The 23972-nt window shown below is 37.9% G+C and overlaps 1 protein-coding gene across 1 annotated transcript in view; it reads right to left on the reverse strand.

Annotated features, from left to right (window-relative positions):
- MDN1 (midasin AAA ATPase 1) overlaps positions 1–23972 on the reverse strand; it is a 178814-nt gene that overhangs the window by 15206 nt on the left and 139636 nt on the right. The window contains exons 74-92 of the mRNA XM_072642816.1: positions 21503–21665; positions 20597–20743; positions 19786–19912; positions 19122–19227; positions 17256–17371; positions 15616–16104; positions 15105–15328; positions 14413–14568; positions 14028–14200; positions 12834–12995; positions 9666–9803; positions 8178–8319; positions 7134–7312; positions 6295–6441; positions 4892–5033; positions 3333–3649; positions 2644–2805; positions 1971–2072; positions 216–417 (exon numbers count right to left, since the gene is read on the reverse strand). Coding sequence (XP_072498917.1) covers positions 216–417; positions 1971–2072; positions 2644–2805; positions 3333–3649; positions 4892–5033; positions 6295–6441; positions 7134–7312; positions 8178–8319; positions 9666–9803; positions 12834–12995; positions 14028–14200; positions 14413–14568; positions 15105–15328; positions 15616–16104; positions 17256–17371; positions 19122–19227; positions 19786–19912; positions 20597–20743; positions 21503–21665 — 3394 coding nt within the window. The remainder of the gene's footprint in view (positions 1–215; positions 418–1970; positions 2073–2643; positions 2806–3332; positions 3650–4891; positions 5034–6294; positions 6442–7133; positions 7313–8177; positions 8320–9665; positions 9804–12833; positions 12996–14027; positions 14201–14412; positions 14569–15104; positions 15329–15615; positions 16105–17255; positions 17372–19121; positions 19228–19785; positions 19913–20596; positions 20744–21502; positions 21666–23972) is intronic.

A 23972-nucleotide genomic window follows, 5' to 3' on the forward strand; every position in this document is an offset into this window, starting at 1 on the left:
ATAGAAATCTTCAGCCTTTATTGCAATATATACTTCATATTAGAATTTCTTATGAGCACTTCTGCAAATTTTTTATCCATAAATAACTTTTTCCCTTAACTCCAAATTTAAAATTAAGGTAGGTTAACAAGGAAACTGCACAGACTCAGCTCACAAAGAGACATGCAGCATTAACCAGATCAATGACTGTTCTGTAGTACTCAGTGATACTCTACCATAGGTCTGTGCATCATAGGATTCGCTGCCCTGCTTAACATGTTCAAATGCATCAGCTTCTTCGACTTTTGCTTGGGGCTGAGCTGTTTCTTGCTCTGCTGAGCTAGTGGACTCCACTGTTCTTAGCCGCTTATGTACATGTTCACTGTGGTCTCCCAAAGAGCGCTCATTGTCAGCTTGGCCAGGCTTTCTTTTAAAACTCTGTGGATAAATGGTCAAAGGATATGAGCAAGCAGTTTTCCAAGAAAAAAATCAAAATAATTTATAGGCATATGAAAAAATTCTCTAAATCATTAATAATTGGAGAAGTGCACATTAAAATTACCTTGAGATATCATTTTATACCTATCTGATTGGCTAAAATGACAGAAGGGGAAAGTGACAAATGTTGGAGAGGACATGGAAAAACTAAAACACTACTTCACTGTTGGTGGAACTGTGAAATGATCCAACCATTTCAGAGAGCAATCTGGAATTATGCCCAAATACTTATTAAACTACCTACATGTTCTAAAATGTTTAGAGGAGCTGCTCTGTGGTGGCAAAGAACTGGAAATGCAGGGATGCCCATTAATTGGGAAATGGCTGAACAAGTTGTGGTATATGACTGGGATGAATACTACTGTGCTGTAAGAAATCAGGAGCTCGATGATTTTAGAAACACATGGAAAGACTTGTATGAAATAATGAAGAGCAAACTGAAGAGAACCAAGAGAACACTGTATATAGTAATAATAATATTATTTAAAGAAGGGCTTTTAAGTGAATTCATAATAGGCAAAATAATTTATTCAACTATAAAGACCATATGAAGAAAGACCTTATCTGTATCCAGAGAAAGAACTGATAAATAGAAGTATGTACAGAATAATTTTACATGTATATATTTCTATCTAATGGTAGCCATCCCTAGAGTGGGGGAGGGGTGGAACAGGGAAAAATGGGGAGAAAGGAATTTACATGATAATTTTGTTGTATATTTGAAAGGAAGAATAAATTGTGCATAGCAGATTTGTAGTTTCATATGCACTCACCTTTTCTATTGTACTGTTATGGAAATTACTGTTTTATTCCATAAATTAAAAATAAAATAGAAAACTGGGGAAAAAAAAACTATGGATGTATTAACACATGGGTGACTGGTTTTGCTAAGCACCTTGGGAACAAAATTTTTTGTTCTAACTGTCCACCAGGCAGATGGAACAGATGGAAATTTTAGGGACTGTCTTGAGCTAACATTTATTCATTTCAATAACCACTAAGAGGCCTACATAATACAGGTCTAGGAATTGACTATATACCTCTTATTGGAGGATAAGCCTAGCTGAGTTCAGAAACACCCAACACCAAGCTAGCTTTCATGTGATTAATTTTCACGGCCACAGCTACTAGCAGAGATCATCAATGAAATTATCAACAGGCTGTGATTTGTGCTGGTGGAAAGAGTACTTATGCCAACAAAATCAGAGGTTTATAAAACTCAGCACTATGTCCAAAGTGTAAAACACTGTGGGAAAGATACTTGTGGGGAAGATACTTGTGGGGAAGAAACAAAGATAAAGAGGAATGGTTCCTGCCTGAACTAAGTTGCAGCAAGGAGGCCCTACCAGGGAAAGCAGTTTCAACTTTTTCCAATATAATTCTTATGAGGGACAGGGTCAGGAAGAAGGACAAGCAGGTACCAGTGGTCCTGTTCATAAATCCTCTTTTTTAGAGCCTACACACTAGTTGAGAATAAAAAAAAAGAAAAAGACCTGTGTGTTTTTCTTGCTCTGCTTCTGAGAAGCCAACCGGGACATCAGCTTGGACTCATGGCCTTCTGCTTGCTTTGCATCTGCAGTACCACTTCCATGTTCCTGAAAATCCAAAGCCAAAGAGGACTAAGGTAAGAAGAACTCATCAACAATTTATTCTAGTAGACAATAACCAATGTAACATTCGTTGATTTTACATTCTCTCTATACAGGTCAATGTATAGAACATTCCCTTCATGATTTAGGATATAAAAATCAAAGTTAAAAGTGTTTGCAAAATTACGGTCCAGCATCAAAAACAAGATAACCCTGCCACAAATATATCACTGTAGAAAAGTCAATTTTTGTCTCTCTCCAAGGAAATTATTTAAAACACAGATAAGTTGTTTCTTCAAAACCATCATTCCAATAATACTTGCTACTTGTAAAATAAATCTCTTAAATGCACACTCTTCTGTAGATTTTGCTATGGGATAAATACACATGAAACATAATCAGAAATGAGCTATGGAGTGTCCAGAAAACAAAAAAATATACATACTTCCCAATCATTAGCAAGATTTCTTTAAGTGGGATGGGGGGAAGGAGGGTATGCACAGTAGTTAGGAGAGAGGAAAGGAGTTAACCACCAAATAAGAGTAAGCTTGAGCTGTTAAATGAAACTCCAAATCACCTCTTTAGCTTGGTCCTTCTCAGATGCAGCTCCAGCTAGTTCAACAGCAATCTCACTCTGTAGGTTCTCCTCTCCTGTCTGCCCAGAGGATTCATGTTCTTTCCTCTCCATGGCTTCAGGCATCTCCTCATCCACTTCTGGAATTTCCTTTTCCTCCTCTTCCTGAAATCAAAGTGAATATAATAATTAGCACTGTGAGAGGAAGCAATATAAAGGAATCCACAGAAACTATAAAGTAGGTTACAGTCACATCACAAAGGTGACTGATTATGGGAGGGTGTTTCTCAAGTCCTCAGGTGGATCAGACCTAAGCAGATTGAAAGTCACTTCAGAGATCAAGATCATTTAATCTAATCCCACCCATTTTACATGGCAGAACAATGTGTCATCTGTCTGTCATTCTACTCCATTATTTTACAGATGAAAAACCCAAAACCTAAAGAGATAACGTTATTTGCTCAACTTCATAGTGAACAGGGTCAGGATTTGAACCAGATCCTTTGACCTTACATCAAGTTCTCTTTTTACTGCTCCATGTTGTCTGTGGAGCAGAAATTAAACTATTAAATATATCACAAGTGTGTGTTAGGCAGGTTTGCTTTACGAATCCAACAGATGCTCCAACCAAAGGCAGATAATTCTTGCCCTCTGTTTTTGAAGGAGAACAAGTGGTTATTATCCCAGCCCACCTGAGGCTGGAGGCCTTCACCGGTGGGGACCCCACTGTCCTCGCTGGCCTCTTTGTTCTCCTCCTCTGGGCGCTGTTGCTCTTCCTCAGCTGCACACTCCTCAGAGTTTTCAATGTTATCTTTCTCTGGGTCATCAGTTTCTGCCTGTGCCTCGTCTTCCTCCTCCATCTTGTTATCTTCAGATGCTTCTTCTTCAGGCACACCTTCATCCTCAGCTCCCTCGCTGTGCTCAGGAACAGCATTTTGATCTTCTTCCTCAGCTCCGTGAGCAGCTTCTTCTGGGTCCACTGGCTTCTCATCAATTTCAAGATGATTAGCTTTTGGAGAGAGAAGAGTGAAAAAGGAAAGGAAAAGCTGAGTTTCAGAAATACACAAAGAAAAACACATTCTTGAACACAGATGAAATGAAACTAGCTTAAATGTCTTCAGTATCAACCTTGGGAATGTAAGAACTAGAAGTTCTTCACTGGATGTAGAACTGAACTTCGAAGCATGAATTCAAATAGAATTTGAATTTATTTGAAATGTTTTGTGGCAATTCTTCATTTAGTCTTTGTTATAGTACCTCCAACAGAATGCTGCTTTCTCATTCCCTGAGCAAATTCATCTGGAGAAAGTTAAATGTCAGCACAAACTACTCCATACCTAAAGGAAATCACTACAGGTTATGTGATACTTTTCAATTCATAAATTTGGAATTTTCCAGGTCAAATAGTCTTATTAAACTATATGCTACTTTGTAGATGGGAAGGGTCATGCCTACTCACACTTACTATTGAAAGAGACACAGAACAAAGAGGTATGCCAACAATTTATGGTAAGGTGAAAAGAGCACAGAATTCTTGAAGACATGAGTTGAAATCTCTTTGTTTTATGCACATGAACTTCATATCTCTGGGATTTAGATGTTTTTTTTTTAATCTTTAAAATGAGGAGACGATCTATAAGGTCCCTTGCCAAAATGACAATCTATAAATTATGTATCTACATATAATTATGTATCTACATAATAAATGACTGCTGCTAGGTTTTATCAATGTACATTGAGAGCACGCATTTATTCTAGACTATGATATGTACTGTGGGTCCATATGCATAAACATAAACTGAGAAAGAAAAATTAAGGGGAGGTAGAAAAAGAACACAAATATACATTATAAGAAGTAAGAAAAAGATATGAAGTAGCTAGGAGGAACATTAATAGAAGAATGTGAAATAATAATAAGATTAAACAGACACCAGCCAGTGAATGAGCTTAACATATATTTTCTCTATATTTTACTGATATATATACATATATATATATATATATATATATACACACTACTTTTTACATAGGATTAAAGTGCTGTGTACTCTAACAACGAGTAAACACAAGCAATCAGTTCAAAATGATCTCGTCATGTGATTTCTGGTCTGAATTCCCTTCCAGATTCTATCTTTTATGAAGTTTTTTTTTTTTAATTTACAGGATTTTTTTAAGAAAGAAAGTAAAATATATTTCTCAACCATTTTTCACATGCTCCAACCACTGAAACAGTTTCTACCACTGGTACTACCTCCTTCTTCAGCTTTATCCTCCTCATCACTCTTTTCTCCACCATCAAGGTTCAAGTCATCAGGAAGGTCCAGAGGTTCCGGTTCAGGATGATTTTCTTGGTTGCCATGATAAGGATCCATTTCATTTTCATCATATTCTCTCTAATAGGCAGAGGAAAGCAGAACAAAGAGAACAATGTAATAAGATATATCTTTACATGTCTTACTATATTAAAATGTAAACTCATAGAGAAAGGGAGCTGTTTCCTTGGTCTTGCCATGCATTTAGGAAAGAACCTGCCCAACAGAAACTTAATAAATGTTAAGTGAAATGAATGAGGTCTTGAAAGCAATGTGCTTTTCATACAACATGCATTCATGGAGCTCAGATATTCTCTTAGAAGAGTATGCTATATGATGTCCCTAGATATCAATCAGTCTATTCAATTTATCATTGGCAAGCAAAGATTTGAACAGCCATGTTGTCATTTCAAAACTCTTTCTGTGTAAGTTCTTCAGTGACCAACCCAGAGAGAAAAAAAATTCAATTTTTAACACCAAAGCATTAACATGGCTTTATACCTCATGGATATTCTACCTCTTTGTAGGTGGTTACATATGCCATTAAGTACCCATTTTGTACATTTTTTTTGTGTGTTTGTCCTTCGTTGCTGAAGGAGACCATGCCATAAGAGAAATAATGACATGACTTGAACTTGACTTTGCGCACCAGCCTCACTTCTCCTCCAGAGCCATCTGAATCCAGTGACCAGTTATTCATCAGGATGACTGGAGACAACCCAGGATGAGGCAATTGGGGTTAAGTGACTTGCACAAGGTAACACAGCTAGTGAGTATCAAGTATCAGGTGAGATCTGAACTCAGGTTCTCCTAACTCCTGCACTGGTGTTCTATCCACTGCACCACCTAGCTGCCCCTTGCATTTTTTTACATGTTAACTGAAATGATAGTAAACGGATGAAAAGGGGCACAAGCAATTGAGGAGGGTATACTTCATTGATTAATGGTAGGACTGTACATTTATTTACTATGTAATGTCTTTTTCTAAGACTCATGCTTACACTGGTAAACAAATACAGAAAATTACCAGTGAAACCTACATTCTTAGGAAGAACCAAATGGTCAGGAGGCACAGACTTGCCCAAAATCAAATAGAAAGAGATGGGTGAGACATCTTAGCTCCCCCAGCACCAATTCCATTACACATTATACAAAGATGATGTCTGTAAGAGCTTTGTTTACTGTAATGTCCACACATCTTCAGGACAGAGGATACAATCTGAACACAGAAGAACAGGTTTCCTACCCCAATAAGTCTTAGGGTCAGGAAGTTTTCATCAGGTTGTCTCTATTTGCAATTAATTGCCACTAGATCTAGTACCTATTTTTAAATTCTCATTACCTCATCTATTTGTTCATGAATTTTCTCTTTGCCTTGCCCATCATCATTTTCCTCTCCCTCTTCTTCCTGTTTGTTTGACTGCTTTTGACCCGTGTTCTGATTGCCTGCATCCACACTGTCATCCTTCGCAACAAGTTCGGAATCCTCCTGTTGAACATAGGGAAAGTGTGTAATGTGGGGAGGGACAGACAAAAAACCCTCACACCCAATCCCAGAAACTACTTATACAACAATTTAGATTTAAGACCTTGCAATTTTTCTCTTCAACCTTACAATATAGAAATGTACAGGCCATAGAGAACCATGAATGCCTGCAAGAATAACATTCAAGGTAGATCCAAACATCAGTACCAAGAGGCATCTGTATGAACAACATACAAAGTGCCATGCTCAGGCAAGAAATTTGAAATTACTCTCTATCACTGCAAAGACCAAACAGCTCTAAGATCTTCCCAGCTCCATCATTTTATACATCTGGAATAACCAAAACAATTGGAGAAATTCTGGGGTCACTGACAAGACTCTAGCCTTAAACTATTTTTGCCAAAAGAAGCCTTTTAATTCTTTCTCCTAATTTTAATTCATAATCCATGGCTTTGCCCACAGAACAATCTTACTAACACTGAATGTAACCAGTGAAACTAACAAATCTTGGAGGTAGTCAGCAAAGAAGAAAAAGCAAAGAGAAATGGAAAAGGCATAGAAAGACAGGGAAAAAAGGGTTTATAAGGAAGAAAATAATAGTTTCAAAAAATTATCTCTCATATGACCTAGAGGATTTACTAAGCTAAGACCCTAAGATTTTACTGGGTTGTTTTTTCCCCCTGAAACAAAATTACCTCATCCATTCCTGGTCCATTTTCTTCTGCCTTACTCTCATCTTCATCTTCCTCCTCCTCCTCCTCCTCCTCATCACCCCAGAGCCTTTCATCTAGTTTTTCGGCTTCCTCTCCATTGAGATCTCCCATCTGTTTATCCAGTTCTTCATTTTCATTATCAGATTTCTCATCATCCTCTTCTGAAAGGGGAGAGGCATTCAACTTAATAAGACACATCCCAACACACAGGAGAATGCAGACAGGAAGACAGACAGATCCCATTCACATAAAAGCTAAAACCTCTCCATGGTGGATGAACAAGGATTTACAGTTGGTGTCTACCTAACAGCCAAACAACTGGCTCCATCTAAACAAAACCTTGGAATAGACCACTGGCAGGCATGGCAGAGAGATCAGTGAAATGAATCAGAAAACTTGGGTACAAGTCCTAACTCTGCCTGCTATTAACTGGGTAACTTTGTAAAGCCTTTCATCTCTCTGATCCTCACCTTCCTTAATTTGTAAGATGAAACATTTGTATTAAATGACAACCTAAATCTCCTTTTAGCTGCAATGCTATGATATGAGGCTATAAACTAAATAGTAACTTTCATTTCTGCCAGAGCTGGATCCCTTCCCCACCCCCTGCCCCAACTTACCACTTTCTTTTTGCCCACTACTTAACCCCACCATAATTTGTACTCAATACACTGTGTTTTGCCATTGATGGTCCCCTTGTTGACCTGTATATGGTTTTGAGCAGGCACAACTACAGCAGAGGCCCTTTGAAACTAAAGAAGTCACCTTATAAGCAAGGGTATGAGGTCATAGGGAAAGGCAGCATCTTTGAAATCAACTAGAAATTTTTGCCTTTGTTAAGAGAGGGAATATACATGCTTATATTAACTGCTCTGAAACCAACTATAATTCAAATGATCAACATGTTGCTACGAACCAACTTGTTCTAACAGATTAGATTAATGAAAACATGGAGTTTTTTGGACTGTACTTTATCTTTTTTCCCAAAATAAGATACATGGTCCACATTAGCCAAAAGTGCCAAACCTTGTTTTTCTGGTTCCCCATCATGCATTTTCCCATCAAAGTCTTCTGACATTTCAATGGCATTATCTTCTCCTTTAATATCAGGTTTTGAGTCTGGGTCCTCTTTCTCTTTTTCTTGACCCTTTTGATGACTGTCCTCTACCTACAGTGAATAACATTGTCGAAGACACTGATGAATAACTTACCATTATTTAATTTTGCTTCACCGTTATTTGAAATTTAATTCCCAAATTCAATCACACAAAACACTTTTTTCCTACTAGGGAAAAAACTGGCCTGACAATTATGATTAGAGTAGCAGTTGGCAAACTACTGCTTCAAGGACAAATCAGGTTGCTGCCAGTTTTTTTATACTGGAGCTAAAATTTTTTTTTTACATGTTTCAATATAATAAAAATTTTATTTAAAAAATGAAATCTATTCTTAGCTCAATCCTTATAAAAACATGAAAAGGCTACATTTTGGCCTACAAGCTACAATTCACCAACTGTTGGATTAGAGTATTTTTTCTTTTCTGTCTTTGGGGGGAAAGTGGGGGGGTAGAGGTGGGTGGGAACAGACCTGTGATTTTAGCACTTTAGGAAACCCCTTGTGTGTGGCTTACAGTCTTAGACAGTTGCCTGGGGTATTAAGAGACTAATAAGCTTGTCTTTAATCAATTAACTAATAAGTAATAAAACTAAGATTCAAACCTAGGTCTTCCTAGTTTTGGCCTTGCATATAATCCATTTATACCACACTCTCACAGCCTAGTCAGTTTGTAAAAAAAATTTGAGTATCTTTGCATACCTCTATGTTACTCTCGGTAAACACACATACATAGTTTATGTATTACTAAATATCCACCAATTCAGTTATTTGCTGAAGTGGAGTTTTAAAAATAAAAGAGTTTAGTCCAAAGTATATGAAAACTTTTTTTCACACTGAAGTGGTCATTTCAAGAAGGAAAACTCAAGAATATTAAAAAAAAAAAAAAGTTTCTTTAGCAAAGGGCTTTTAGTAACAGAAGGCTACAAGCCAAGAGAATACTTCTGTTACATTAGATGTAGATTATAACATAAAACGTTATAATAAAATAAACAATATAAAATAATAACAGACATAATAAAAACATAAAATATATAATGCAAACAACAATGTAAATGTAAATATAATATAAATATATAACAATAAAATATAAGATAAATAATACATGTAATGGTAATATAAATAATATATAAACACAACTTTTTAGATTGGAAGACTTTTTTCCATAATTTAAAGAATCAAGACCAAGAAAAAACTGCTCCTTAAAGGACCTCCAAAACCACTGAGATTCCCAAAAATGATAAACTAACAACAAAAAACTCATTTGCTTTTCTTCAAATGGATAGACAGTAATCTATGGTAAAGTGATTAGCTCCCTGAGAGACTGGTAAAAAAATATGTTCCCCCCAATTCTACCTCTATAGAAGGAAACACAGAGAGGAAAGTGGGCTCACCACATACCTGTTCTTCATTTTCTATTTGGTCACTCACATCCTTCAAGCCTTCACCCTCTCCAATTCCACCTCCATCATAGTCATGGAATTCTGATGCTCCTTCCCCTGCAGACTCTTCCATAAGTTCTTTGGGGAGGCAAAATCCCTTTCAAGAAACAGAGGTAGTAGGTGAAGAGATTGAGCAATTATTTCCTTTCAGTAAAGAACCAGAAAAAAGGTTTATTTTCTGTCACTGACTGCCTCCAAATTATTCATTTTATAGCCATTTCAAAACTTCTGTGAAACTACTAAATGATAATTAACTTAAAAAATGAAAAGGAATATCTGTGTTAAGTTTTCACTTAATGAAATTCTGCTGGCCATTAAAAATTTGTTATGTGGATTAATGAAATTAATTCCCACAGACACCTGTTAAGTCAACACTTTTGGCTCACTGAAGTAGTTTTAAAAGGGTGACACTTTCTCAAATAGTATATACTGATTCTAAGCTCAAATTTCACTTCACATTCTTGAAACTGGCAAAAATTAATAAACAATCAAAAGTTATGAGAAGATACATAGTACTAAAATCTTTGTAGAGCTGTGATTTGATCTAACCATTCTGTGAAACAATTTAAATTATGCTACAAAAATTCATAAAAAATTTTTTATGCCCATTGACCTGTTGAGCCCATATCTAAATATATACCCTAAAGAAAGACAGACACAGAAAGGCAGACCCTGTCTGTACCTAAATACTCACACAGTAGTTTTTGTGGTAGCAAAAACATAACTCCATGTTGGCTTCTATAGTCCTACACAACCTAGTGACACATCATCTTTCAGCTTCATTGCACATTACTCCCTCTCCCACTGAGATCCAGACAAGGTGACCTCTCTGTATTTCACTTGTAACACTCCATCTCCCACCTCCTATCTCCATGCCATTACACTGGCTGTTGCCCAGCCCTGGAATGTAATTCTTTCTCACCTCTACCTCAGAGAATCCTTTTCTTACAATAAGACACAGCTCAAGCACTATCTTTTATTCATAGGCTTTCCTGATCTCAGCTGTTAGCACCCTCCCTTTCAAACTACCTTGCATTTATTCTCCATATACCTATGTAGGGCCTTGTTTCTTGTTAGAATATAAGCTTCCTGTGAGTAGGGAGTATTTAATTTATTGCATTTTTATCCTCAACATCTAGCACAGTTCCCAATATATAACAGACAATTAATGCTTGCTAATTGACAGATTGATGGGCAAGAGGTATCCATACTATGATTGCATCCTTCCAAGTATAGTATATGTCACCTCAGTAACTCACAAGGAAAAAAATTTACCACCCATATAATAAAGAAATACCTGTCATAGATCCAACACTTCTTAACTATACCCAACCTAAATGAAGCAATATTGCCTTCTTAAACAAAACACAGATCTACCCTGACTAAGTGATTCAGAGCCTTATATACATTCTCATTGGCACATAGTTACAGTCACGAAAAATCTTATATGAATGAAGTCTTAATAAGCAGCATCCTGTAATGAAAGATCCTATTTATCAACAAAGACTCCAATTTAATCTAGCCATATTTACACTGAGATGACTTATCAGACTTATTGCTTCAGATGATAACAACCAATTTCTAGAATATCTTTTCTAAAGCTGGGATCTACAGTTCAATGGAATACAGGTTTTCTATTTTGAAATGTTATGTTCTATGTGATGATTCACTAGACCTATGTTCTGTCCATACAATTTCAAACTATAGTGTTGACAAAAAAATTCTTTGTTCACTTGCTTTTCCATCTGCGGTTAGACTTAAATCTTTAGGGTGACTATGGATCTCATGAAGGAAGTTCTGCAATGTCAGGAGTTTGCTATAACTAGCACAATGTTATCTGTAAGCAGCAGCATTAGGAAGAACTCATCATCATCTAAAAGAAAATCTTTCAATTTGGACTCTCCACAGACAATTCTCCATGGAAATAAACAGTATCGGGAAGTAGGAATCTCTTTGTTTCATGCCTCATGATTAATATCAGACCCTGATGGTAATACAGAAGATTGCACAAAGTTATCTCTATTGTTGCATATCTTCAAAGAATTTGCAAGATTATGAAAATGAATGAGGGAAAAAATCTTGCTTGGCGAAGAGCTCTTTAAGGTACCATTTTGTCAATTTTAAGTTTTTGTTTTCTTTTGAAATATATAGTCAACAAACAATATGTACACTGCAATCTGGTATTCTCAAAACCTTTCCATCAACTGTGTGACAGTAAAGCTGCTATCTGCTGTAACTTATCATTTGTGAAAGCCTGCTCATTCCCTTCTTATGTCTTCAATGATGTCCTTGATATAAATGCAAATCATTCTCATAAAGATTTTGAAGAGATGGAAAAAAAGGCACATGAACAATGCAGACACTGCAAACAGAAAAAGAACTGGGCCTGGAACTAAACAAAGGAAGAAGCACCAGCTGGACTGCATTTTGAGAATTGTATGGAGCTTTTAAACGATTCTCTTCTTCTCACTGAAACAAAGGTCCATCTCTGTAACATCAGTACTCTTCTGATGACGCTATGTGACTGTGAACCATGGAATGCCACAATATTCAAAGAATTAAAACTGCAGGTCACCTAAAGATGTATTAGTAGTGGATATTAACAGGCAACAAAATAATAAAGGGTATCACTAAGAATATATGTGATTAGCAGAGAAGGTGGCTGGTGGTTCAGTAACAGGATTCCAGGAAAGAGATGGACCGTCCAAGAGCTCCACTAGTATCGACTTAATCCTAAGAGGAAGGCCTTCACTGTGAGGGTAGAAGGATTTATAGAAGGACATTGGCAATAATCATACAGGATAAGAAAACGTGGGTGAATTATGATCTGCACTAGAAAATACATTTAAGTTTCAAAGTAAGTCAGCACAAAAGCAAAAAAGCATTAATTCCAATGTGGTCTCCAGTTTCTAGGAGTGCCTATCTATGCATCAATTCTAATGGCTTTAACATAATACGCTCAAAACAGAAAAGATTCTTGGGAAAACCACTTGACAGGATCAATGGCCTGCTTAGTTTTACTCCAGTTATTTTGCAGAAATCTATCAAATGAAAAACTACTTCTAAATTTAAGTTATTTGAAAATTTGGGTATTCTTTGGCGTAAGTGGTCTCCAAATGGGGCTTACCTTCTGACCAAGTTCAGAGAAGACATGAGTGAGCACAGAGAGCAATTTCCCAGTGCTTCGGTGAGTTGCCAAGGACACTGTTAGGTGAAACAGGACGAGATCTAAATACCTGGAAAGCATGGGCATGAGGCGTACCAACAAGGAACAGGCTTGATTGAAGAACTGTTTGTTCAAACAAACAAAAGAAAACTCTTCAGTGACAAGTGCCTTGTTTGACAAACTGAAAGCCATGGTTCACGATTCCAATTCTCAGTTATCTGTACAAAGTTTACTTGTCCAAGTATAGTCAATTTATAGGGAAGCTTGTATTCACAAATATAATGTAGAATTTTGTTTGTTCCAACCTAACAAGGAACTCTCCAGTGAGGAAATCCCTGTGCCAAAACTGATGAGATTTCTGCAACTTATATCTTAAGATAGCTGCCTGGGGCACTTGCCTGGGATCACACAATGTGTCAACATGTACCAAAAATAGCACCTGGATCCAGGCAATCCTAATTTTAAGGACAGCCCTCTGTAAAATACTCCCATGTTGCACTTCCTGTGGCAGAATAAAACATGAAATTTTGCAAAACAAATGCGAGATTATTATTGGGAAGATCAACTTCTCATTGTTTATGCTACTGCAGAATGACTTTTCACTTTTGACTATTATTAATTAAAGTATTCCAGTATTATTAACTATTAGTTTAGTAATAATTGCTTATTAACTTAGTATACACTTGTTGAATGTTAATATTTTGGTGTTTGGGGGTGGTTTTTTTTGGCTCAGACCTGTGATTTCATCAGTATATGGAACTCCTCTCCCACCAATGTAGACTGGCCCCTATTCTGCAAGTTCTAGTCTCACAGAGTTCCCTAGGGCCCTAAGAGGTTGAGTAACTTACCCCTTGGTCACATCAATTCCCCCCACTCACACAATGGAAGTCAAATATTACATGACTAAAACCCAACTGAAGATTAACTGGCTTTCTGGTATTCAAAACTATACTTCTTACCTTTATTATTCAGGCATCCATTTCCAAATAGTCCAAGTACCGCATATCACAACTATCAAAAACCTATCATGTACAGAATCAGAAGATTCTAAATCTAGAAGATGCTAAAGGTAGTCAGACTGGAGAAGAAGGAGTCAGAAGATTTGTTCCCTTAGAACAGTCTATAAATATATGAGCTTTTAAAGAGCCAACTTACCTTGTGCTTCTCTGTTGTACAGTCTTCACCATAAGATTTCAACCTTTCTAAGAGTTCAGAAATGGCTGAGATTATTTTTTGCACATGTAGAGAGTTCACATCAGCCCAGAAGTCATCTTCTAGGAGTTTTGTTAGATGTCCAGACTGTACTCTCTCCATCGAGTCTGTTGTTTCTTTGGTGGTGGTAGAGAAAAACATCATTAATGGCATAAAGTCATATACATACCAAAAACCCATGCTGTACAAAGTCATACAGACACTGAGATAAGAAATCAATGAGCATTAAACCAATAAGAATCAAAGTGGTTTGAGATTTTTCACCAAATATTTTTTAAACAAATTTTCAGACAACATACAAGTAATCTTTGTCTCATATGAAACTTACCACTCTCCTCTTGGGAAGTTTCTTGTTCTCTGCCTCTTTGTATCTTTTGATCATTTCTCTCTGCCAAACTCTGGGTAGCAAAGAGGATTGCCTGGATGGCAACCTCCATTTGTGCTGAGAAATCCTCCACAAATCCTTCATCTGATATATAGTTGCCTTGTGAATTAAAGGATAATGAATCGTTTGACTTGGTGACCCAGGAAATCCTTATAATAATCAATATACAAAAACTCTTCTGGAAGGGCAAGAATGTCACGAGAATATGTACAGTAATATAAGATGCTTGGTAAACAACACATGACCTTGGTCCACATATCTGTACATATGTGTACATTTTCAGTCTGAAAAAGGCAAGATTTCTAAGACTCCTGCAGTCCTGTTATTTCGCACTACCATGACTCACATGCTTGTTGTCAAGAATATTAATTGCTGACAACAATTAGCAGGCAGTGTGTTCTAGCAGTCAGGCAGGGAAGATGAGAAGCAAGGCCACAAAGTCTTTGCAAATTTTGTCCTGGTTACTTTAAACTGTTTGCCTCCAAATTACAGATTTTCTTCAGATATAATCTAGATTTGAATTAACATTAATCTACACTTGGAACATTTATAGAACAAAAGTAGTGGATCTTTACTGCTTTAGGCTTCCCACTCTGTCCCCTAAATTTCAGAAGTAGAAAAATTGTCCTTTTCACCTTGTTTGGATGAAGTAAAGAGATGTGTCTTCCAAGCAGTGAAGTCGGCCATGGCTTTATCGATTTCCCCTCTAATATATTCCAGACTCCTGACTAATGAGATTTGCTGTGCAGTTTGCTCAGCCTCTGTCCCTGGAAGAACGAACAAGGACTCTAGGCCCTGCAACTGAGCTGAGACTTTGGACATGCAACTCAACCCAGCAGAGCACACTTCAAAATGTTTCCTGAAACAATATAGAAATGTCGCAAAAGTTGAAAGGGACAGGAAAGAAACAGTGAATTCTTCAAACACATATACCAGATAAAGCCCATTTTAGTTAATATTTTGTGGCTGGACACATGATATTTAATGCATAAACTTTTATAATTCATACCCTACAATTAATCCAGCAGCCCAACTGAAAGAGTTCAAAGAAAAGCAATTGCATATTTGTAAATCCCAGCTCTTTTCCTATGAATGACAGATTTTAGTTGCACTGTGAGTAATGGCGATATATCCCCATCCACTCACCAAGAATGAAAGAGAGTTTCACAAGCCTGCTGCCTGATTTTGTCCACTTCAGCTTTCACAGTTTTAATGGCTGTTAGCATCTCAGTCACGCTTGCCACTGACTGCTGCCATAACTGCTCTGATTTTCGCATTCGACAACCAGGGGGCAGGTAATCTCCAGACACAGGAGATGGGTAGCTCAGTTCTATTGGGATCATGTTAAGTATTGTACCAGAAGTCTCTCCCACTTCTGAAGTGAAGGTTTTCCCAGAACAGGGAGTAGAAAGCCCATCTCCTATGCTCTTGTCATCTACATTGCTTAGAGACTGCTCCTTTGGACAGCACTGAAGAAACCAGGAAAGCTGCTCCAGCACAATCATGCTTTGCATGGACAGATGCTGTAGCTTTTCTGTCCACTGCTGAATGCCATCTTGAGGTGGGAAAGCCACATGATAGCCATGAGAACCAGGCAGTCTAGAATGGATCTCCTGCACACAACTGAGAAGATTCCTAAGAGAAAAAAAAACCACCAAAGAAACATATTAAAAAGGTTTTTCAAGCTTCAGTTTAACAAATGTTTATCAACGCAGACTAAGTATATAGCACATTTTGCAAAAGGATGACCCTCTCTGATCTGGGATGGAGGCTGTTCCATCTGATGAAAGCATTAAATGGATCATGGGAGTTTGAGAGCATATGCTAGAATCCTAAACATGAGCATTCAAAACTAAATGCCTTCTCACTTGATCCCGTAACCCTCCTACATTTTGCTCGTTGAGAAAAGTGTCGAGTTCTTTTCTTACGAAATGAAAAATATTCTAAGAACTTCTAATTTAAAAAAGTACTTAGGGTACTCTGCTAAAGTAAACATAACAGACGGTGAGGGGTTATGGCTGAATCAAAATAATTACTCTACAACAAAGCTAACCTCAGAGTCAAGAATATACAATTTATTGCGACCTTCCCTAAAACTGTTAACTGATAAGAACCTTGAATCGAAAGAGAAGCCAGTTGCTTCCTATTATCACAAAGATACAGGCTTGCTTTGATGTAGACATGGCCAAGTCACTTAACATCTCTTACTCAACTTCTCCAACTGTTAGATGGGGGCAATAAAGCTTCCTACTACACCAGGTTGTTGTAGGGAAAATACTTTTAAAACCTGAGGGCTCTATATAAATGTGAATTATTTCTGCTACTGTTACCAATAATAAACAAAAGTAGGCTCAGTAAGCCTGACTTCTAAAATACAGTTTGGTGTTGGCTACTCTAAGACTATAAAATGATGGTACTAGCCACCACAACATTTAGCAAAGGAAAGGTCTCAATCTAATTCATTTATATTATCATTTCACACTGAATTCAGAACAGCTCTAAGCAGGCCTCCTTCTACTTAAAGTCTCTAACATGACTACAAAACTTTTCACAAGGGAATAAAGAATATCCACTTAAAGCAAGCATAATTACAGAACTAGAATGCAATACCCAATCCTCACCTTCCCCAGACAATTAATTGTCAAGCCTTTATTTAGGGTAAATTTCATTTCTGTAATCAGCCCACACAAATCTGAGTTGATTTAATCTGTGGCTTAAATACACAGCTCCTATCCACTTGGTCTAAAAAGGAAAATTCAACATCATCCTAGCTGGGCAATCTGTACCTGAGAATAATCCACTGTTCTGTCAGGGCAGTCAGTGAGCTCCTCTGGTGGATCAGTATCTTCATAAGGTGTGCCGAGAATCCTTTACATCGGTCAATGATACTCACTCCAATCTCCTGCAAGGGGGAGGTGGAAGGTGGAACAGAACAGAGGAAGAGAATAACAATAGAGATGGTATTAACCCTGGAATCCTTTACCATGCTAGTCTCTTGCAAGAAAATTTGACAGTTAAGCATGGGAAACGTCAGGCCATGATTTTTGAACCAAGAAACATGCTATAGGGCATATAGTTTGACTTGAAGATGATGAGATTTAGAGCTGGAAAGAATTTTAAAGATTATTTCATTCAACACTCATTTTCAAGATGAGAAAATTGAGACCCGAAAAGGTTGATTGACTTAATTCAAGGCTGGAGATGAAAACTGAACCCTAGTCCTCTCTCTGACTCCAAATCCAAAGCCCCTTCTACTGCATCACACTACTCCATGTGAAATAATGAATTCTCCTGACACACTGCACTGGTTGGCACACAGGTCATTTCTGTTCTGTCTTGCACAAGACATCCCCATTGCCTGTCTTTATGCTTTTGAAGCCATGCCTATGGCTTTTCTTCATGCTTAAAATACACATCTCCCTTCAATTCAACCTCTTGGAATCTCTTTTTTCCTTCAAAACTCAGTTCAAGTACAACCATCAATGTGAAATTTTTCCTGATCTCCCTAGCTGCTTGTACCTTTCCTCCAACAGGGCTTTATATTTAACATATACAGACTGTTCTGGCTTTGAGTAAATTTTCTGGCAGGTGGCAAGACCCTTGCTAGCTGCAGATGCAGGCACTATAGCCACTCCAGCACTGAAGCCCAGAAGAGCCACAGGGAGGCAGGGTCACTACTCAAGAGGAGAGAGAAAGGGACATCTGTGGAAGAATCTACTTATGTTCAGCTAGAAGTGGCCATAATTCTATATGGACACATCTCCTCTGAGAACATGTAAACATGAGGGTGGGGAATATAATATTCTTGTCTCTGTAGCCTATATAACGGGCCCTTAATCAACAACTACTGACAGACTGCTGATTGTACCAAGTGCCTCACACAAATGCTGAGAGAGTGCAAAGCACTTTGCAAACTAAAACCTACATAAAGCTCAAGACTAATAACTGTCAGAATATTAAAGAATGGATTTGTCTCCCCTGGTATCATGTAAACTCCTTAAGCAGTGCCCTTCCACCTTTATGTTCCCTAGACTTTGGCACGGTATCCAGCAGGCATTTCTGATGGTGCTTCACCCATTATCTGGCTTGTACAAAGCATGTGTGTCTCACAGACACATGTAAACAATAACACTCTTAATAAAAGGATGATGAACAGTCTTACTCTTAATAAATAAAACAATAAGCAAAGTGGTAAAGACAACAAAAGCAATAAATAAAATATACTGACTTAAATGGAAAAAATTCTGTAAATAAATTTTTCAACAAAGACACTGTATTCAGTATGGCAATTTTAATCACTTCTGGATGCATATATGTACATTTCCATCCCTCCATTTCAAAGACAACTAACTTTGAGATGGCCTATACCTAAACCAATATCATAAATAAGCTGAAGTTTAAGAGAGTTATGATGTCAGCATGACTCACAGGAGGATTTTCTGGTAACTTATTGATTGCTTGATAGGTAGATTGATTGATTGATTACAGCTGCCTCCACTTTCAGTGCATGATGAGAAAGCTTTTAAAAACAAATTTCACAAAAATGATATACCTAAATTATTACTTACTGAAAAACACCTTTGTAAGTCTACCTCTGGGAGACTGAAACAATAAGAAAACCTTTACTTTTCACTCTAGCTATTAACTTTTACCTTTGAAGGTGCCAAAAAAGCTGCTTGAAGTCTTAAGTGGCGAGCAAGTGATCGATAAAAATATTTCTGACACCCATCCCAGGAGGAAGAGATTTCCGCAAGCAGCCTAGAAGAGAAGAGGTACGGTTTATGGCCCTAAACCTATAGCCACAGGTCTTGGGTTAGGTTCCAAGGCAAGTAAACAAAAAGTCCAGTTATATCTAACAGCCAATTGCCAGAATTCATTTATTCATTGTCACTCAATAAATAGGCACCTCCTCTGTGCTCAGCATACTGTAGGATATAATCATGAAAACCAAAGCAGAAGTCACAGTTGCTAGCACACTCCTAGATGAGCTCAGTATCCTGCTCATGTTCCCTGAGTTCTAGTTATTACCATTTCAAAGGTTAACAAATGTCCAAACTTGACTCAAAAATAAAGAAGGAAGTTTAAAGCTATACAGAAGGTTTGTATTATAAAACAAAGCATCTTAAGAGATGAATAGTTCTACAAAGGTATTCAGGGTTTTGAAGATTTTTGTGTATACAAAATATGAGAGAAATATAGAACCAGTAGGGAAAGAAATGGAGGATGAGGGTGGGAAGAATCCCTGAGAAAACAACCTGCCCATTTGTACAGAACCCATGTACAGGTATAGAGTTAAATTTCACCCAAAACACAAACCTTCCATCTGATTCCTGTGTATTGCCAACGATAGACAGTGCACTGTGAAGATCTAATGGGTGTAGATGAAGAATATTTTGAAGGTCTTTGGAACGAGCCCAAGTAAGGCCTTTGCGATAGGACAAGCCTTAGAAAAGAAATTTTTATTATGAGTTTAAGAAAATAAAAATCATCAAACATCCTTAATCTAGTTCCTCAGCAGTTCATGCTTCAACACTATTTTAAGTAAAAGGAAACTATAAAGCTGTCCAAAGAAAATGGAAATTGAGTAATAAAGAATCCAACAATATTACTGTTCAATGATTTACAGACAATTAGCACCCCCCCCCCCCCCCCCAATCATTCAGTCTCTCTTCTTTCTTTGGGAGAAGTGGGAAGAGTTTGGCCTCGGAGGGTTGGGAGAGGGGGAAGTAGGGAGGGTATTTACAGATCTATCACTTAACTGGTTAAAGAATTTTCTGGTGAGGAAGCTAACACTACTAATCAGATCAGCAACTGCTCTGCAATTTATAGTCTTAAAGAGGACCTGGGGCACTGAGAGATCAAGTGACTTGCCCAGAGTGACCTACACAATAACATACCTCAGAGTTAAGACCCTAACCCAATCCTTAACAATTCCAAAGCCAGTCCTCTGTCCACTACAGCAACACTGCCTTTCTTATTCAGTTGTGCATGTACGCATATATTTGTGTGTATGTACGCATATATATACACACACTCAAGAAATATAATTCATGCTGTTCCATTTACAATCTGACAAAAAGGATAAAATGTATTAGAGAAATACATTTTCCTTTCAATGAAGACTCACCAACTTTCATCAGATACTTGAAGAGCTCTGATAAAGCCCGTTGCTTCTGCAAAAGAATGTGTTTTACTTCTGATTTCTGTTTTTCCTTATCTGTGTTTGGTTCCACACTTAAGGTCTGTAGTTCACATACAGAGGAAATGATATCACCTGTAGAGAGACAGAGAAAGAACACAATACACCTGAAAGCTTAAGGTTGCTTGAGCTAAGGAGAAGTGAATATTAAAAGAGTAACAGAAGCAGCATCTATTTGTATGAACTAATGTGCAGAGAAGTATGAAGAATCAGAAGAACAAAACACTTGGAGAGACTACGAAACTTTCTGTCAGAGTGTCAGAGGTATATGGAGAACAGAAGTGGAATGAAGCATACATTTCAAGACACAGCCAATGTGTTCGTGTGTGCGTGCGTGCATGCGTGCATGTGTGTGTGTACCTATACATTCACTATTGTGAGGGAGAGTTGGGGGGAGTCACTGGTAAGTGACAGTGATGCTGAAAAACACTAAACATTTGAAAAGGGGAAGGGAAAGGAGAAGCGTTCCCTGAGAGCCCAGAGCTCTACTTATCATTAAAAAGTCCTACCTGAAAAGAAAAGGACAAAAGCTAATTCGCCACCACCAAGCAGGGTATCCTTCTGTTAAATTTTAGATAATGGTGCATTTGTTGTTCTTCTAAACAGATCAATCCCAAAACTAACACTTGTTTCACTTTCATACTGGTCCCTGCTTGCTCCCCCTCCCTTTAAATTGTTTAGCTGCTAAAAATTAATCAAGAGCTTTGACCAGAGCCTATATAAAGAAGACCAAAAAGAAGCAGAATCTGTCCTGCAACGAACAAATCCTAAACACCTTTCTGAATTTCCTACCCGTAAAATCCACCTTACTACTGTGGGTACCCACTTACACACCTGTAAACTGATCAAGGTTCTCCACAAGGCCAGGCAATGGACTCTGCTTTAGGACTGTAATACATATCTTCTTCATTCGTTTGGTGAGCTTTGGCAAACGGCTCTGCAGCAACCCCTCAGAGAGGAAAGGTATGATGTCTTGGCATGTGTCTGGAAGCACAGTCTGCAAAACAAAGGCAGGAATAACTTCCATCAAGCAGATCATAACCAGCTGGCAATAATGTGCTGTCAAAGTCATGTCTTAAATGCTCAAAGTGTTAAATACCACCATCATCTCTGACATCTCAGGGTTATAAATATGAGTTATTAAGTATGGAAAAAAAGCAAGTAGGAAAATCAAAGTGTGTGCCCCTTGACCTAGAAAGTCAGAGACATAGCAGTGGGTGCTCCTCAGACAGTCTCCCCATCCAATTCTCACCACTATAAACATAGATATCAGCACAATGATTAACATGCATAAAAAAAAATTTGGATGGTAGCGTTTTTTTCTCCATAAATGCTAAAAGAAATACATGATACTATTCTCAGCGTTGAAATGATTGGATTTTGAGACTTTGGAACGTGTGCAGATGAGGTCTGGCTAGACAGTGAACTACCTAAATGTTGGACTTGGGGAGTCAGGAAGACTTTAGTTCTGATCTGGCCTAAGACACTTACTGGCTGTGTGACCCTGGGGCAAGTCATTTAATCATCTATGCCTCTGTCTCCTCATCTGTAAAATGGGGATAATAATAACAGTGCCCATGTCACAGGACTGTTGTGAGGATCACACCTGTAAACCCTGACGTGCTATCCAAACACTAGCTCAGCATTCCTGCTGTTGTTCTTATCCCTGCCAAAGGGTTTGCCAAGGTCACACAGGCAGCAAGCAAAAGAGGAAGGACTCAATCTCAGGTCTTCTGACTACAAATTCAAAATTCTTCTAGTTTTCTAAATGCCTCATGGCCTCTGAAATAAAGTGATCCACAAAGGGATCAAATGAATGACTTCCTAGAGTGCATTCACAACACACTGTAAATAGCTAAGCTGATGTTTTATTGTGAGGTGGGGGTTGTTTTTGAAAGCTAGGCAGATAGCAGGTACCTAGTAAACTTATGTGCTTAACAGAAATGTTACCCTTACTTTTCTGAAAACCACTTTCAAGCATGAGGTCTCTAAATCTGAAACATAGAATTGTCCTGAGAGTAGAATCTTTTAATTCTAAAATGGATGGGAATCAGATTCTCTGCTTAGCTCAAAGATAACAAACAGGTATGGAAATGCGGTAACCTGTTAAAGAATGACATTAGTGAATCCAATGAAAAATAAAGCTCTGAATATGGAAGACTTTTATGAATTTGAGCAAAGAAAAGTAAGCAGAGGCAGAAAAAGAACATATAAAACTAAATAAATGTAAACTGGGGGAGTGGGGAAGGGTGGGAGAGGGTGAGAGAACCAAACATGAAGTCAAAACCTCATTAACTGATATGATTTAGAGAACAGATGAAGAAATACACCTCTCTGCTCTAGGTACAGAATGTCACAAACACTGTTAAATAAGGTTGCTATGCTCCTTGGTTTTGCCTAAATGTTTTTCTTTTCACATGAGAAGGTTCAACGGGAACGAGGGAGAGAAGAGAGAGGAGACCATAAGGAAATGAATGGTATAAAAACAAAAATGTGCTATTTCTTTTAAAGAAAGAAAAGAAAGCTCTAGAGTCTCCAATGCTACCCACTAGGTTAGATACTTGGGGAAATCAGCCAAAGTGATGTAGCAAGTACATTAATTTTGAATTTTCCCCTTCCCCCAGACCTCCCAAGTATATGGAAACATCTAACATCTGTCGATCTCCTCTTTGGTGGCGATCTTCTGGCTCTCCTTATAATTGTGTGGAGAAGTACAGGGGATTGAGGAACATTATATAGCTCAATCCAACAAGCATTTGCTAAAGTGCACCCTGGGTGTAGCAATGTGCTAAACGCTGGAGACACAAAATAAGAAACTGCCCCTCACATCCAAGAGTTTCCTGAGAAGAGTGATTTTCCAGCATGTAAACAGATGGTAAATTTGAGAGGAGGGAAAGAAAACATTCAGTGCAGGAAATGGAAGAGGCTATCCAGTACAAGGTGGTGCATGAGCTGAGCCCTGAAGGTGAGGGAGGCTCTTTCTCTCTATCCCCAAGCTATCACTAGTCCCTTAAATCTGAAACAAGATGACCTTCTAGCACAGCTAGATGGGGTGGGTCAAAGGCAGTGGTGTAAACAACACCAAGGATGGCTGGGTTCTCCACAAGCTCAAGTGCCAAGCAGACTCAGGTTTCTATGCCAACACTGAGCTTTCCAGCAGCTATGCCTCACTGCTCTGCCAGGTCAGGTGCTTTAGTTGGGCCAACAACCAAAGCCTGAAAACTTCTTAACAATACTTCAAAAGCTCTAACTGCCCTGTTTGGATTGCCAGGATCGGCCCATAGGTAGCAGGAGTCTGACATTA

Source organism: Notamacropus eugenii, chromosome 2 (assembly GCF_028372415.1).
Source record: "Notamacropus eugenii isolate mMacEug1 chromosome 2, mMacEug1.pri_v2, whole genome shotgun sequence".
In the NCBI taxonomy this organism is placed as follows: Eukaryota; Metazoa; Chordata; class Mammalia; order Diprotodontia; family Macropodidae; genus Notamacropus; species Notamacropus eugenii.